Genomic DNA, 17,956 nt, shown 5'->3' on the forward strand with positions numbered 1-17,956 from the left:
AGGAAGGGGAGGAAGAGATCTTAAGGGAGAAAGATACAGAAAGTAATGTTTATATGTCGCATGAACGCAGAAGTAGGGACTGAGGGAAGGAAGAACAACAGCTAGAGGGACAGTGGGTAAGGACAGTGGCCAGATGGGAAGAATGAGAACAATGGATAATGATACATTATGTATGAAGACACCACAAGGCAACCCATGCTAACTTTACACATTAAGTCTAAAATAATGTCAAAATAATTATGATAGTCTATTGCTTTTGAACTGTAGGAGCAAGCCCTGGCTTAGCTGTGGTAGAGAGCTGGCTGGAGCTCCTGGCTCATTCACCAGCACCTCTACTCAACACTCACAGTGAAATATGATTGTATTAGAACCCTCTTTTCTCTCTTCTCTGAAACTGTAAATATAAGTATCTGCTTCTCAAAGCTTTGAAAGAATTCCTGTAGGGAGCTGCCAGCAATGTCCTGGCACTTTGTTTAGGGCAAAGAAAGAAATAGCATGCAGATGCTGCCAGGAGTTCCTTCTCACCACCATCTCATGGTTATGGAGCCACTCTCCTGGTCAGCCTCAAAACAGGGTGAAAAATGACTTGGAGGCAATGAAAGGAGGGAAAGTACTAATTATTACAATGATCTTGTCATGATTAAGTCAAGCAGCCTTGAGAGTGATGAAAGTGAACCAAACAGGGACGTTCTGAAGAACGTTCTGAAGACAGGTTTAATTTCTCATCTCTCTGAACAGTCCTAGCTCCCCACTGCATGCCCCCCTCTTGTGCCTGGAATTTCTATTCTGATTTTCCATATCATCAACCCAATCATTAGTTCTGAGAAGGAAGGGGCCATCCTTTTGCATCCTTCAGTGAACCATCTCACTTAATTCTTTATGGACCAGCTCATTCATTTACTGTAATAGAATAATGTAAAGCTGCTGCTTGGAATAAAGGAGCTAGCTGTGATGGGCTTTCAGTATTAAGGCTGCAGCATTAGGGAGGCAGCAGGACCAACTCCGGAGGAGGCCTGGGCTGATGGCTATGAGGATGATGGTGGTGGACTGTGGACATTAGGAATTCACTGGAGAACACAGACAAACATCAGGATGTTTCAGTGCTTAGCAGAGAGAGGAAAGGTGAGTACTGGAAAAATGCAGCTACTAATCGAGTGAACACCAATCTGGAGGCCTTCACCAACTAAACATGACAGAGGCAGTTCTTGTGTATCCCTAGTGCTTTGGGCTGTCTGGTTCATGGGTGTCCAGCCTCCACAGAGTGGTCTGAGGGACAACACTAGGGCACTCACTAAGTTGTCCAGCATTCTCATGAGGGCTTCAAATTCGTGCTCTCCCAGCCGGCTCTTCTGCATGGGCCCAAAGGTGCTGCCGGCCCACTGCACAGAGCCCACCTCATGTGGCCGGTGTTTCTCTTGCTCCAGAAGGATGAGGTTCTCAGTTCCTCCAGCGCTGGACAGAGCTGACACCTGCAGAGAATCAGAGCACATGGGTCTATGAACCCCTTAAAATTGCTGTGGTGTGCACCAGAGGGTGGTGGGGTCACAAGAGAACTCAGGATCCAGAAAGGCCTAGGGAACTTGAGGAAAATATCTGGACACTTGTTGGGCATGCACTAACTGCCATGGAACAGAGTATCAGTAATTTCTCCTTGGGCTCCGTTCTCAGAGAGCTCAGAGAGGAAGAATTAACAAATGTTAAACCCCAGGAATGAAACAGCACAGAGGACTGAAGGTTCATTTCTGGGATACAACACATCAGAGAGGAAAAATGGTACCTAGGACATAGCACCCCAGAGAACTAAACAGTACCCAGGGCATAATGCCCCAGACAAGAGTGTATACTGCAGAACTGTAATTATTTCTGGGGAAGATGACACTAAGAAAGGCTCCAAAGGGAACTTTTAAAAAAGGTTTCATGTAGCCAAGCTATGTCATCTAGGCTGGCCCTGAACTCCTGATTCTCCTGCCTCTACCTCCGGAGATCTGGGATTAAAGATGTCTACTATTGTGTCCACGTGGTACTTCAATCATTGATTGTAATATTTTATTTCTTTAAGATGAATTAAAGATGTCTGCTATTGTGTTCTGAAGGAACTTCAATTATTGTTTGTGATTTTTTTTCTTCAAGAGGAAATTATCTGAAGCAAAATGGCTATAAATACTTGTTAAGTCTGAGTTTCTATGTCACCATCTTATTCTTTTTATTTTCTCGTGTGTGTGTGTGTGTGTGTGTGTGTGTGTGTGTGTGTGTGTGTGTGATCATTGGTTTTAAGTCAATGTGACATAAGCCAGACTCATGAGAAAAGAGAACCTCAATTTTGAAAGTACATTAATTAGATTGGACCATGGCAAGTCTGTGGAGCATTTTCCTGATGGATGATCAGGTGGGAGGAGGGCTCCACCCACTGTGAGCAGTGATAACCCTGGGTAGGTGCCTGGGATATATAGAAAGTAATCTGAACATGCCACAGAGACCAAAGTCAGTAAGCATCACTCCTCCATGGCCTCTGCTTCAGTTCCTGCCTCCAGGTTCCCGATGTGAGTTCCTGTCCTGATGTGTCTTGATGATGGACTGTGACCTGAGAGCTGTAAGATGAAATAAAGCCTTCCTCCACCAAGGTGCTTTTGGCCACAGTGTTTTATCACAGTAATGGAAAGCAAACTAAGACAGTATGAAACATACTATCTCTCCTCTCTCGCTCTTTCTCTGACACTTGCCAGCAGGTCTACAGAATAATGACCTGGGTGAAGGGAGAGGCCAAAAGAGTTTTCTTTAGTCTTGTTATCCAAGTTGTATGTCCATGTGCCCATACTGGGGTGGTCAGTCACCAGGTCCAGTGTCAACAGGACACAGCCAGGTGCAGTGCAGTGTCAGACAGCTTTCTTCCCAAAACATAGAGTCTGTCCCACAGTCAGAGCTCCATGGGGAGGGGCAGTGCAGGTGGCTTCAGGCAGCAAACTTAACTATTAGGACAGAGGCATGTGTACAGAGTGGGCGATTTAGAATAATCTTAAAAGCATCCATGCGTTTAACCAGCTTCCTCTCTCATCTCATGCTCATCTAGTGCAGACTACTGCATCTCTGCCATTCTGTTCTTAGTCAGGCTTGGCTTTCAGGGAGGAGAGGGGGAGCTAAGCCCTGTCACCACTACAGCGTGTTCTCTCCCCACACAAGCTCACTTATCAGAGCTGTGCTCTGATGATCTAACCTGCGGTGCCTGGTGTTTCAGGATGGGTTGGAAATTTGGGTTGTGGTTTTGGTGGTATTTGTTTTGACCAGAGATAAAAAGATCCATTTAGTGTACTGACAAATACAGGCAAAAGAGCTCTGAGCAGCTAGTCAGCACCCTGAGTACATGGCATTCTTCTGCGCCAATCACTAGCCCACTTCTTGGAAGTTAGGGAGAGGAGAGTACGATAACATTTTCTAGTGCCTTTGCACTGAAGATCTATGTCATGTCTTTAACTGTTTCCCCCACTGTCCCCTGCTCCCTGGAGAGGCAGTGCTAGGGAGGACCTGGGTGGGAGCCAGGCTGACTGGTGTGTTACACCACCTTCTCACCGTGGGACTTTGGGCAGCTATTTACCATCTTTGTGCTTCAGTTTCCAAGTGAGTAGAAACGGCAATGTGCTCCCTCATAACTTGTCTTTTAAGGTGATATGGTAAAGCATGTAGAATGTTCTGGAGCCTCCAGAGCTCCACATGGATGCTGCTGCTAAGTTAACATGCAGGGAATGAGAGGTGGCCTCCCTTGGGACTGGTTGTCAATGGAGAAGAAAGGAGAACAAGAGCACTCACAACCTTGCCCAAGATGCCTCCTTCTAGCTCTTCCTCCAGTAGTTTCCATGGCGATGGGTAGCAGATGGAGAAGAACTGCTTGTGCTTCCCATCTGCCTCTCAGCAGAGGAGGGAGCTGCCTCTCAGGGAGGGATGACCCACTTTTTCCAGAACTCCAAACTGATAGGCAAAGAAAACACTGTGCCCAGGAGAGCTGAGCAGCACATGGGCTTGGAGCACAGACATGCTCACAGTCACGTTCACCTCTCCACCAAGGCCACTGAGGGAGGAAGCAGGACCCACGGTGGATACGGAGCTTCAGAGCTGGCTGCCTGAATGCAGCTGACAGTAGCTGCAGGCTATGCCTCTGGCACTCATGTGTGCCTTAACCTTTGTATCTAATCTTCCTTGGCTTCTAGACCATCCTCCCTCTAGAAACCTCTCTGTCCATGAAACTGATGAGGAGTCACTAGTGCTTTTCTGAGTCGCTTGCCAGAGGGATGTGGGTGGGCAAAGTCACATCAAGCCAGTCCTGAGCAGAAAGCGACAGCAGCCAGGAGGCTGTTAGGCACCAAAGCTAACAGCCCTGCTATATGGCTGCAGGTCAAAGGTTGAACTATCCAGGGGCCACTTCTAGGGTCTGAACTTGAGAAAGGACTCTTCACTGTAGACCTGTAGGGGACAAAGCAGCAACTCTCCATCTGGGCAGAGGGCTGGGATATCTCTGCAGAGAAGAGCTCTTCCTGTGTGCTGTTTTCTCATGGATGCTTCTACAAAGGTATGGTAGAATGAGGAAAGCCAGAGTCCTCCCTTAATAGTAGAGTCTCCATCAGTTCTGATGCCAGTCAGTGGCCAGACCAGTCAGCATTCTTAGTTGATGGAGAAGGTACCACATCAGGGACATGGCCTGGATCCAGGGTCCCACAGTCTCTAATTCTGACCACTGCTGTTTCTTGGGATCCTTACTCCATTCCCCATAACATTTATTCTTCATCTCTGGACTTCCAGTTGTCTATGCAACACTCCACTGGAAGGGTACCACAGGGCCCCTCCACTTCCCCCATATCACTGAGCTGATCTCACCCTAAGTGACACAGAGAAAGGTGATGACCTACCTTCGATGCCATTCTGCCAGGCCAGCCAGAATGAGGCAGAAGGGTACCACGTGGGACTTGCAGAGAGCTGGCTTGCCCTGGAACTGCAGCCTCTGCAATGTCACCATATCTCCTAGCCTGGAGAGTCCATTCTTCTCAGCCAACTTTTACTCATACCAGAGCAGGCTTATAGAGGGCACCTCTCTGCCACAAGGATACACAACTAGGCTGGTGTTGATGGAGCTGAGAGAGCTGGGCCACAAATTTATACAGGGCTGAATAAGCACCCCCCACCCCACCAACTTGTACACTACAGAATTCACGCTCTTGGTTGGCCCTCAGCATACAGCATTCTAGGAACTCTATAGACAACTCCCAACTAACTGTCCCTTCCCAGTAAGGGGACAGTAGCTGGTTCCCTGCATACCTCTGGGGGTGTCTTGGCTGTTCTGCTTGCCATGACAACTCTGACTGGCTCACTGTCACTCCTCTTTCTATGCCTGACCACTCTCCTGGCCCATGCACAGTCTGCCTTCATTTCATCCTGCTCCCTGGCAAAACAAAACCACCTTTCTCTGTGCGCTCTGTACAGCTTGGTGTAACTGCCAAGCTAGGTGACACAGGTTGTGGTAGGGCTTTTGTGTCTTGTAATGGTTTCCCCCATCCTGGCCTCAGGTCCCCTAGATTTGGGTAGTACCAGTCAGATGTTGGGATGGATTCTTTCAGGATACAAACCCCACTGTAAGCAGGAAACTGTAGGAGTATGAGGAGTGATGACAGGCAGAGTGACAAAGCAGTTTCAGGAGGTCAGGACCCCATCTGACAGCTAGCAGTTGTCAGGGAACTGTGGGAACTGTCCCACAGTTCCCAGGGATGCCATCAAAGCCAGCTCCTGGGCTTACTTCCCAGAGCACCTTGCATACCTGTACCTCACACGCAGCCTGTAGGTGGAAGGCTTTATAGAAAGCTTCCTCCACGGTGTCACCCAGAGCGACCATGCCATGGTTTCTTAGCACCAGAGTCTGTGGAGGAGGACAGAGCCAGTTAACCACAAGTCTTTGAAACTCCCTCCTGAGCCAGCAAGATGGCTCAGTAGGCAAAGACGTCAGCCACCAAGTCTGAATACCTTAGTTTAATCCCTGGGACCCACAGGGTGGAGGGAGAGAACAGATTCCTGCAGACTGCCCTCCGAAGTCCAGGTGAGTCATGGCAGCTTAGATTAACACTCCCACCCCAATGACCCATGCACACAAACTAAATGGATAGATAAAAATTTATAATAAAATCAACCTTTAGAAAAAGCTTCACTCCTAAGAGACTTTCATCTTACTAAGATCAACCCCATAATCAAGCCTGCAACCCCTCCCCAAACTCCCTGCTGTTTCTCTGTACTCAAGAACCCCACGGCTAACTTAAGTGTGGTTTGAGTCCAGTGCATCAAGTGTAGGAAATAGAAAAGGTAGTTTTAAACTGATTCTGTGTGGACTGAGTAACTTTTGGGGAAGATGCTTTGGTTTGGGGCCTTAGAGGACTCAGAAGTCTGGAAGGTGGCTTGAGTGTTAAATGAACAAAGCCATCCAATGCCCAATATAGGGCTGGAACCTCAAAAGTAATCTTCTGCCCTGTAACTTAGTTGACTTTGGTCAAATCCAAGAGGGTGGTGCTCTGAGAGGAGGCCTTGCAGGAACATGCCGCCTCCAGGATTTACCGCACAGATTCACATCCACAGTTTCCTTCCAATCCATTTTTCAGGTGAGGAAGGAGAAGTCAGGAGAAATGGAAAGTCCCCTGGCTCACTGGAGGCAGGCTGTGGACCAGGACCCAGCGTTCTCACGGGTGAAATGTTTTCTGATGTGGCAGGCGTATTGCGTAAAGGGGATGAAAAGGCCAGAAATATGTTTAGATCAAGATCAAGACTCCCCAAGGCTCAAGTTCTCCTTTCTTCCCTGAAAGAAATACTCATGGTTGGTTTTACCTTTAGCAGGTTTGAAAACAGGCAAAGCCCATGTGGGGGCTGAGGCAAAGATCTATACATTTAGTCTGTCCTTGCAGGGGGCTGGGGCCTCAGGACTCAGAGCAGCAAATCCCCTCTTGCTATGAATATCATAGCCCTTTAATTCCAGAGACTCAGAAGGAGCTCAGGGCTCACGTGCATAAACAGAAGCACTAGGAACCGCTCCCCCTTAGATTGGCACGCCCATATAGGTGTGCTATTTAAGCTCTCTCCCAACACTTTTGAGGACACCCTGGGCTTCTGGGGAGTATCAAGGTTCCTCCCCCAAGGCAGGGATGGGAAGGCAGGGACTCAGAAGTGATGTAGCTACCAGCTAGCTCAAGTTCTGTCTCAAGGCTCTTTTCCAGTCTGAGATGGCACCCCAACTGTGCCAGTAGAAGACAGTGCTTTAGACTTAAGCCAAGCAACACTGCAGCTCTGCTTTCTTTTAGCCAGTTGGTAACTACTAAATGGACTTAATTGGTTAATTAATACAGCACTCAGATTTTGGGAGACTGTAGAAAAAGTCTATATATTAGCAAAAGAGGTAAAAGAGAGAACTTTCATAGGAGGCAGCTGGACAACATAAAGTCAGGCTTATAGAGTATATCCCCTAAAAATGTCTAAGGGAGTGCCTCAGACCCAGAGGATTAGCTGGAAGGATTTCTTCCTGGTTGTGTGAGGTAGAGTGGAAAGTCACCCCTGGAAGGTTCAGCCACAGAGGAGTGCTCAGGAAAATTATAGCTATGAATGAGGTATGACTTAGCAATCTGAGCGATAGAAAAAATAGTGACATACAAAGTATGCATTGCTAAGAGGAAGGAGGAATTATTTTCTGCTTTTGTAAATATATGTGAACAGCCTTGGAGAATGCATCAACATCTCAGAGCAATGTGGGAGAAGTAGCTTTAAAAAAACTCTTTTCTTTCTAAAAAATTCATCTATAAAACTTGGAGGCTGGAGAGATGGCACAGTGGTTAAGAGTGCTTTCTGCTCTTGCAGAGTTTAGGTCTAAGCATTTAGATCAGGCTGCTCACAGTCACCTGCGACTCCAGCTTGAGAGGATCTGACATCCCCCTTCTGGCTTCCACATGCATTGTATGTACACAAATCTAAAAATGTCTACAAAACAAATAAGCAGATAAGTACAAGTCACTTTGGTGATGTTAATGTTCTCTTTCTGTCTCTGTCTGTGTCCCTGTCACTGTGTCTCTGTCTGTATCAGTCTGTTGTCTGTCTGTCTCTCTCTCTCTTTCTGTGTGTGTGTGTGTGTGTGTGTGTGTGTGTGTGTGTGTGTGTGTATGTTTACCAGAGGTGAACACTGGAAATCTTCCTCAATTCTTCTCCACCTTATTTTTGAGACATGGTCTTTCATTAAACCTGTAGCTCACAGATACAGTCAAACTGATTGGTCCATACACACTCCCAGCCCCAGGGTTATAGGTAAATAACTGTCACCCACAGTTCTTTATGTGGTACAGCAAGCTCTTTCCCCTTTGAGCTGTCTCCCCCAGACCTGTGGTGTCAGCTTTTGGCAGTACCACTGTACAGCACCCTCCCAGAAACAAACCTTGCAGGTGGGTCCAAGGCACTTCTGCAAGTTGATTCGATCTGCTTCCTGCTCCATTTCCCCATTGAAGTCATAGTAGGCCAAGTCCCCCACCAGCAGGGCATTATGGGAGACAGGCAGGAGGCCACACTTCATAGCTGACACCTACAGAGAAACAATAGTTGCTTAGCAAATGCAGACCAGGCCCCAGGGTGCACTGACCCTTTCTCCTCAGAGCTCAGCAGGCCAGCCCTGCCCTGGGGCCAGGGAGTGTGGGCTGGTCACAGGGAGGAGGAATTCTGCACCACCCAGGCCTCATTCACATTGAGGGCTCTAAGGACCTTCCATCACACTTGCACATCACTCCAACAGTTGCAGGGACTGCTGGGCACAGCACATCCAAGGAGGCTTCTGGTCTGTGACTCTGGGAGGAGGTGGAAGTGGCAGAAAGGTTTCCCCCACAGTATGGCCCTGGGGTAGGATGAGTGCATGGATCTAGGACTAAAATGGAGACCTGTGGGGCTAGACTTTTATGTCAACTCTTGGCACAAGCTGGAGCCATTTTAGAAGAGGGAACATCAATTGAGAAAATACTCCCACCAGGTTGGCCAGTGGGCAGGACCGGGGATGTTTTTCTTAATGGATGACTGATGTGGGAGGGCCAACGCACTGTGGGTGGGGCCATCCGTGGGTTGGTTTCCCTGGATGCTATAAGAAAGCAGGCTGAGCAAGCTGCGGGGAACAAGCCAGTAAGCAGAGTTCCTTCACGGCCTCTGCATCAGTTTCTGCCTCCACATTCCGACTTTGGGTTCTTGTCCTGACTTTCCCAAATTACAGATTGCAAGTTGTAAAATAAAACCAGTCCTTTCCTCCCTGTTGATTCTGGTCATGGTGTGTTATCAAAGCACCAGAAAAGTAAGCTAATACAGCATCCTGCCCCATTTCTCAGTGAAGGCAAATAGCACAGTAAGGTACAGAGGGCCTTACTTACCTGGTCTCACTGCCCCAAATCAACCCAAGGCTACAGAGACCCTCAACACAACTACACCATTGAGTCTGAGAGGCCTAGGCCCTCATGGCCTGTGAAATCAACAGGCTAGTGCCATGTGCTCTGCCCAACAGGTGTATGGTCAAGTGTCAGCAGAAGAGCAATGTTCAAGGCAATGTCCAGTGTCTACCATTTCTCCAAGTGACAATGAAGTGTCCTCTGTACACATGGAGAGGCTGCCTTGGGCCCTACCTGCAATCTGCGACTAGTCTTACTCTTACTCAGTTTTACCGGATCCTTCCCCCAGATCTCAGCTGCCTGGAGCTATGGAAAAGTCAGCAAGCTCAGTTTCCACCAGACCCTCTCCTCTGAAGGTCTGGGTCATGCAGGGCCAGAACAGCCTGAAGCTCAACAACACGGACTTGGGCAGACACTCAGGAGGTACAGTTGCCTGGCTGAGTTCCCAAAGCTGCCACTACAGCAGAGTGGGAGATTCTAGGAACTGAAATGCACTTTCCTTGCCTCTGTCTTTCACTAGACCTTGGTAAGTGAAAGAAAGGCTGGAATAAAGAGTCCCTCACTGAGAAGTCACTCTCTTGGCCTGAGTTCCAGATCTTTCCAGAATTATAATTTTATTATCATACTTTATTTATGTATATGTTTTATTTTATTTTTACTTTATTTATTACTTTATTTATTTTTATTTTATTTATTTACATGGATGAGTATTTTGCCTCCAGAACAGAAGGTGCCAAATTCCCTAGGACTAGGGTTAGAGATGGTTGTGAGTGGCCATATGGGTGCTGAGAATGGAACAAAGGTCCTCCGGAAGAACAGCCAGTGCTCTGGACCACTGAGCCCTCTCTCTATCCCCTTTTCAGAACTATTAAATGATGACATTGCTATACTCCAGATGATATCTCTTCCGGGAGAAACAGGTGCTCCGGGCTGGCTGCCTCAGGCACCCTGGCCCTAGGTGGAGAGGCCCTACTCACCGCTGCTGTGGCTGGTGTGTGCAGGTGGATGGCACAGCGCACATCTGGCCTAGCGGCATAGATGGCTGAGTGCAGACTGAATCCTGTGGTGTCCACTGGGAAGCAACTGCTGCCCTTTTCCACCACCTCTCCCAGAATGTTCACCTTGATCTAGGCAGTGAAGAAAAAAGCAAACATAAGAATGTCAGGCAGCAGGCTCCTGTCCTCTTCCATACACGGACACAGCACATTTCCTAGCCCATGTCCACCACTCCGGATGATAGGAGTAATGGCTGGCCTCGGTGCTGGGGAACAGCAGCAGGGAGTCCTGCCTGCAGTGAGTCTTAAGGAGTGGTAAGTGCTGGGGCAGTTTCTCAGACTTTATTATGCATTGCTCCAGGAGCTGTCAAAACAGACGTTCAACAGAGAGGAATTGGCACTTCTAACAATTTCCCAAATGATGTCCAGACTGTGGCCCACAGACCCCACTCTGAGTAATGAGCTAGATGACAGTAGGTGATAGAATCCTCTAGAAGCAGCTAAGAGGAATCCTGAATGACAGCAGAAACCTTCCCAGAGGAAGCCATGTATGAGCTGAGCCATCTCATTTTCGAAACAACACGCAAAGGTAAGGAGAATGATATACTAGATACTTTCACCAATGGAAAGAAGTCACTTTCTTAGCCTGCTCTCTACTCCAGAAGACTAGCAGGGTCTGTCCACACCCCAGACTACCTCCTGCTGGCAACCCCACATATCCCAGACCACCTCCTGTTGGTGACCTCCACAAGCCTGCAGGATCTGTCCATACGCCAACCACTTCTTGCTTGTCATCCTCAAGCCTGTATCTTAGGGCCAGACCCCCTCTGAACCCACTTCAGTCAAATGCCAACTGCCTCTGCCACGGGACCCCCTTACCAGCTCCTCATACTCAGTCTCAGCTGCCAGCCCAGCTGATCACCAGTCCCACTAAGAGTTTCCTTCACAGAAGGAGCACTGAGCAGTTGTCCTGGTGTCTGCTGGCCTCCACGCCTCTGTCAGGACAATCCGTGAACAGAGGAAACATATTGTTCTGCCTCCACCTCCAATTCTAAATGCTGAGCCACACTTGCAAGCCTCTTTCTTGTTCTCTTGTTCCAGTGTGTCCCCATCTAAGCAAGCTTTCCTTTTGACATGTTGTCTAACATTAAGCCCGGAGTCTACATGGGACTCCAGGACACCTCCCGGTCTCTCCTCCCTCCCTCTGTGTTTGCGTCATGCTCTAGGCACCCACTGTGTCCACTCATCTTCTCTGCCAAGGGAAAGCATGTGTTCCACAGGGAACAGAGCAGTAGGCTCTGATGTGGAGATGGCCTGTCTCTCCAGGGTCAGATGGGTACTATCACCTTAATAAGGGTCAGCATTGATGCTGGACCATACTTACCAGGCTAGATGCTGTGACTTCACTGCAGGAAACCCCCTTGGGGCTGATCAGGAAGTGGTCCTGCTCCTTGCTCACTCTCAGCTGGGGGAAGACAGATAAGAAACTCAGGGCCAAGCAGAGAAGGAGAAGGGATACTTCTAAGAACACCATTAAAATCCTTTTCTCCTTGAACTCACTGCGCCAAGGCTTCCTCCATGAACCCTCCTCCACAGAGTGATGAAGAGGCTTGGTCTTTATTTAAACTGTGGAAATGGAGTTTCTAGAGGAATCTCACAAAAGTTAGGAACATCCCTGGATACAGGAGCTGGTTCCCATCCAAAGAGGTACCCACTGAACAGGTTGTCATACTCTTGACCACAGTGGTTAGGTGAGTGGATTTTCAGCAAGGGCCACTAACAGCCCTTGACCATGCTAAGAGTCAGGAGTCTTCCCTTCAGGTTTCATGGGGATGGGAGGATGGGAGGATGGGCACAGGACACCTGCTCCTCACCGTGACGTAGGTGTCGCTGAGCTGTGCCCAGCCATAGAGGTCCAGGAGGCGGTAGACGCTGCTGATCTTGCACCGCATAAGCCTCTCCCCCTTGGCCAGGTTCAGGGAGTCGGCAGTGTGGAGGTCATTGATGGGCGTCATCATGGAGAAGTCTGCAGGGATGGGAGGGGACAGTGCATCTCTCTGAGGACAGGAATCTCTACCAGCCAGCCTGATACTTGTCCTATGCCCTCAAGATCTCAACGACTGATACTATTGCTCTACAGGAAGTACTACCTGCTGAGGAACAAACAGTCCTTGACTCACATCTAGAGGAAGAAAAGTTGTAGAGTGGTCATGCGTGGCTTATGAAGCCCCCTGCTCAGCTGAGTGAGACTGGTGCTGCTTTTGGAGGAAAACCATGCGAAGAGCCAGGGATATATCACAGGTGGTTCAATGCTTGTCTGGCATGCATACATCTCTAGATTTGGTCCCTTGCACTAAATAAAATGAGGGGTTATTACACATATCTGTAATCTCAGCACTCATTTAGGAGGTGGAGGCAGGAGGACCAGAAGTTCAAGATTATCCTGAGTTAGATCAAGTTTGAGAACAGCCTGTGCTCTGTGAGACTCTTACTTGAGGAAACAAAATTTTAAAAACCACATCAAAGTTCAAAGCCATGAACAATGTGTTCTTGGATTGCCACGGCTGCCATGAACCCTGAATAGGGGCTCGGGTAAATGCAGAATAAACTTTCTGAGTAGGCGTGTGCAGAAATGTCAGCAATTGCTTTAGGGAAGCACTGCTGTCAGAAGGCCTGCTGGTACTGTGTTCTGAGTGACTGTGTGTTAGAACGTTTTCTGTGGTTTGGGAACAGGGCACTTAGAATGCCACATCAGCTAGTAAGAAGTTTCTTCAATTTTTTCCCCAGATCATGTTTGAGAGGCACAGACCCCAGAAGCCAAGGCCGGCTAGAGAGCTGCAGCATCTGGTGGCACATACCTGTCTCCATTAGGACAGGCATCCATGCAGTCATGTGTTGCTTTTCTTTAGGAGTCTGAGGGAAAGGCTAAGAGATTTGGAAATGTGCCCCAGGGGAAGAGGGCTAGAAATCTCGTCTCCAGAGCACCCAGATACAAGAGCTGATGGATGGTCTGTTTCCGTAACCATGATGGTCACTGCCTATGAGCTTCAGGGGACCAGGGGAAGGCACACAAGCTAAGGGCTGGAGAGATGTCAGTGGTCAGAGCATTCCTTATTATTGCAAAGACTGAGCTCAGTTCCCAGCACCCATGTCAGGTGCGAACATATATTTATATGTGTGTGTGTGTGTGTGTGTGTGTGTGTGTGTGTGTGTGTGTGTATGTGTGTGTGTATATGTGTGTGTGTGTATGTGTGTGTGTATATGTGTGTGTGTATGTGTGTGTGTGTACATGTACACAAATGCACACATGCACACATAAATACAGTGTATCCGCCTGCCCACCATCACCACATTTTCTTTTAAAAAATATACTGGTTAAATTTTTTTAAAGGTCATATTATTATCATCAAAATGAAAGTTGGGAAAAACAATCTTTTATTGGACAAAGACAGCTATTTGCAGATCATATTATACACAGTAAGGTTGTTCAATGAAGTTAAAGCTACAGTGAGTGACTATGCTCTGAGTGTTTTTATATCAAGACTGTTTGGGTATGGTGGTACAGTTCTGTAATTCCAGTACCCTGTAATTTCAGGGTCTCAAGGCGGGAGAATCAAGGCCACCCTGCTCTGCCCAGTGAGACCCCATCTCAAGACAAACAAAACATGAAGTAAAACATATCCTAAGTATAAAGAGAAATGAACAATGATGAAATGGATGGCTCTAACTTCACTTTTAACAAAATCCAAAGAAAATGGAAATATAGATTAAACAGAGTGTCCTAAAGATTGCCTCTAACCATAGATCATTTAAAAATAATTCTATTAGGTTGTAAAAAGCTCTCACCAAATCCCTGACAAGGATTTAAGCAGGACATGTTTTCTAATTCTATGAACATTAGAGATCTATCGAAGAATAGATCAACTGCTTGGCAATGAGGAAAGGCACCTCTGGGATAAAAATCAGGCCAACTGGAGCTGCTCAGTATGTGTTTGACATGTGTGTGGCTGTGGGTCAGTGCCAGCACTATCACACATAAACAGAACTTAAGCAGCAGCTACAAACTGTCCATTGCACGAAGCCAAAAGATGCTCCAAAATTCACAACCTCAAGTGTCTTCAGCACTGGGCTAAATATAAAAGTGCACCAAACTCAGTTTATATCATCATAGAAAAAAAAAAACCATAAAGGACAGTCATTCATAGAAAAGGTGCTCTATCAACTGGATACAATTCTGGACATATCTAGGAAAAAGGACTCTTATCTAGGGAATTGTGCCTATCAGATGAACTATGGGAGGTCTGTAGGCACATTTTCTTGCTTAATGCTTGATGGAGGAGGGTTCAGCCCATTGTGGGTGGGGCCTCCACTGGGCTTTCAGTCCTGGGTTATTCAAAAAGCAGGCTGAACAAGCCAGGCGAGCAAGCCAATAAGCAGGACTCCTCCATGGCTTCTGCTTCTGTTCTTGCTTCCAGAGTTCCTGCCCTTCATGAGTTCCTGCCTCGACTTCCCTCAATGATGAACTGACATGTAATCCAAATAAATCCTCTCCTCTCCAGTGCTTTTGGTTGTGATGTTTACCGAAGCAATAGGAAACAAACTAGAACAGAAATATTATGAACGATAATAAGTATAAAACAAAGTTAGCCGGATGTGGTAATATCCACCTGCAATCCCAGCACTTGTAAAGTGAAGGCAAGAGGGTTGAAGGTCTGGGCCAGCCAGAGCTATGTGACTAGGCTCTCCTTCCACAGAAGGCTGGGATGAAGCTTGATGGAACAGTGCTTGATTAGCATGTACAAAGCTCTGGGTTTGATCCCTGTTGTCAGAAAAGAACTTAGTAATCAGGAAAAAGTTTAGAACTAATAAGTATATCTAAGAATTAATGTATAAGAATATGAACAAACAAATATGATTTGCTCAGTAAGGGAAACTGAAAACATACTGCAGCAGAAGCCAGCACCAAACCCAGCCACCACCCAGTACAAAACTTAACAATAAGAAGAATATTATAAATTACTTCTTTTAAAGAGAATCAGTTGAAATAGATAATTTCATATAAAACATATGACCAAAATGTACTGACAGCAGCAAAATAAAAATTTTAATGCCAGATGAAACTGGTCGGGGTAAATTTCAAGAGTTTCTAAAAATTTCCCAGCTCTGGGTGATTCTTTTCAAGTGAGCTGTAAACTTTCAAGGAGGATGTTCTTGCCTTGTTTAAACTGCATTGGGACAGATGAAAGGAGAAAGGCAGAGTGTCCCTGGCTCATGATATAAAGTCATGGCTGAACGCTCTGGACATGGACTTCTCAACTCCACATTAGAACATATGTGCACAAATCCTTAACAAAATCTCAACAATAAAACCCAGAACAGTGTATCGGAACAAGGAGTCAGGGCCACAGAGATGGCTCACCTGCTAAAGAAGCTGCCACGCAAGAAGAAAGACCTGTGTTCATCACCAGAACCCACGATGTGAGGGGGAAGCCAAGTATGTTGGGACACACTTGTAACCCCAGCACTGGGGAGGCAGAAACAGGACTCTGGTGCTGCCGGCCTTGCTGACTTTGCAAGACCCTATCTCAAAAATGTGGTGGGCTGTTCCTAGGATCAGTCCCTAAGGTTGAACTCTGGTCTCCACATGCATGTGTGTTTACATGTGAACGTGCATACACACACACACACACACATACACTAGAGACCAGAGATAATTTATTTTATGTATTTCAAAATTCTGCATATTCCAATATTCAGAAATCTATTTCCATAACTCATTGTGACAGTTGCTCACGGAGGGAAAAGGAATCAATGTCCCCAAGTGCATTATATAAAACTCAAAATCTATTTCTGAGAAAGAGCTATAATGAGCTAGAAGAAAAAGACATTTTCTCAACACGGGAAAGAATAATGATCTCAAACTCTGTGATGAAAGAATTTTCATTAAAGTCAGATGAAAGACAAGGACGACCACATTATTCTAAAGCCTGAGGGAATAAAACTGAAAAAATAAGCCCAAAGGAAAACTGTTGGCAAATGGAGGCAAAATGACAATGTTTGCAGACAATGTGATTTTCTATACAAAACCACAAGGCCAGGAAGATGGCTCAGTGGGTAAAAGTGCTTACAGCCAAGGGACTCACATGGAGGAGTGTGAGTTGTCATCTGACCGCCATGCTCACACCATGATGGATACACACTCACACACATACACATGTTTGTACAGATACACACACACACACACACACACACACACACACACACAAATAAACGAACAAGTAAATAAATGTTTTTTTTAATTCAAGAGAATGTGTACAGCATATCCAAGTTGAATAAGGATTCATTTATGAATCATGAAGACTATACTCTAAAGCAAAAATAAGAATTTCAACTCCTCTACCAAATCAATCCTAACAAAATTCCAATTGAAATCCCAAAAGGATCATTTTAAGGTATAGGAGAATAGAACTGAACAAATATAACTCCAAAGTTACTTTATCGAATAAATTTGTACAAGAGGTTAAAATAATTTGGTGACTAACTATGGTTCTTTGTCCTATTGTCTAGGCATGTGGCTACAGGCAGAGGCCACAAAGGAAAATAACAAAGGGCTCTCCTCTACAAGAATATATTCTCCAATATGAAAAAAGCTGTGAACGAAATGAACAGGCAAAAGAGAAACTGAGGAAAACAACTGTAATATATTTGACATGTCATAAGAAAGTAGCATTAATTTGTAAAGATCTGAAAGCCTATTCAAAATACACTAGCAGAAAAATTGGCAAAGTATGGGAATAAACATTTTGCTATAAAAAAGCACAGATGAAGTTTTAGGTACAGCCTGTCTGGGGGAGAGGGGAGGGAGGAAATGGTAATTAAGCAGTCTAAGATAAAGTGGGGGAAGGGCAAGGCCCGCCACACTCCGTGGAGAACAAGTTGGCAGATCTCTTTCTCCAAGATGATGAAGGGACACAATCTGCACTATGTAAAAATGTCTTCAGGCATATCTTTGCATCCCTCTAGCAATTCTTACAATTCATCTTCAGAAGACAACTCAGTCAGTTCATTGTTGTCATATTATAATTTATCTTTAGAAGACAGTTGTGCATATAGCATCAAATTTATTTGCCAGATGTCTACCACACTGTGGTTCATAATGTGTTCAAAAAGCTGAACACAATCTAAAAGTCTAATAGAGAGCAACTGATTCAACAGCATGCATCCACAAAAATCATGTTGCAGAACAATACTTACAATGCAAATATTTAGTTGATATACAATTAAAATTGTATGTGTAATATGACTGTATTTTTTAATTCAATAAACTATATTTTAAAAAGATAGATCAAAATATTTTAACGGTGATTTTGGAGTTCTCAGAACTCAGTGGAGTATGTTTTGGCTTCTCTTTCCCAAATGCTTCCTTAGCTCAGCCATTATCCTGTATGTCTGAGTCACATGGAGCAAGGGCAGCTTCAAGGGCTGTGGGCAGAGCTGCACAATCCCAGAAGGGAACCCATGAACTAACTCCTCTCACTG

At 46.0% G+C, this 17,956-nt stretch overlaps 1 protein-coding gene across 1 annotated transcript in view; it reads right to left on the minus strand.

The window, feature by feature from the left end:
- Positions 1-17,956, minus strand: part of Add2 (adducin 2) — a 98,947-nt gene that overhangs the window by 17,361 nt on the left and 63,630 nt on the right. Inside the window, exons 5-10 of the mRNA XM_055617606.1 lie at positions 12,292-12,443; positions 11,802-11,882; positions 10,400-10,549; positions 8,438-8,581; positions 5,798-5,896; positions 1,293-1,469 (exon numbers count right to left, since the gene is read on the minus strand). Coding sequence (XP_055473581.1) covers positions 1,293-1,469; positions 5,798-5,896; positions 8,438-8,581; positions 10,400-10,549; positions 11,802-11,882; positions 12,292-12,443 — 803 coding nt within the window. The remainder of the gene's footprint in view (positions 1-1,292; positions 1,470-5,797; positions 5,897-8,437; positions 8,582-10,399; positions 10,550-11,801; positions 11,883-12,291; positions 12,444-17,956) is intronic.

The sequence above is a fragment of the Psammomys obesus genome, unplaced genomic scaffold (assembly GCF_907164565.1).
Source record: "Psammomys obesus unplaced genomic scaffold, mPsaObe1.curated_primary_1811, whole genome shotgun sequence".
Taxonomy (NCBI): Eukaryota; Metazoa; Chordata; class Mammalia; order Rodentia; family Muridae; genus Psammomys; species Psammomys obesus.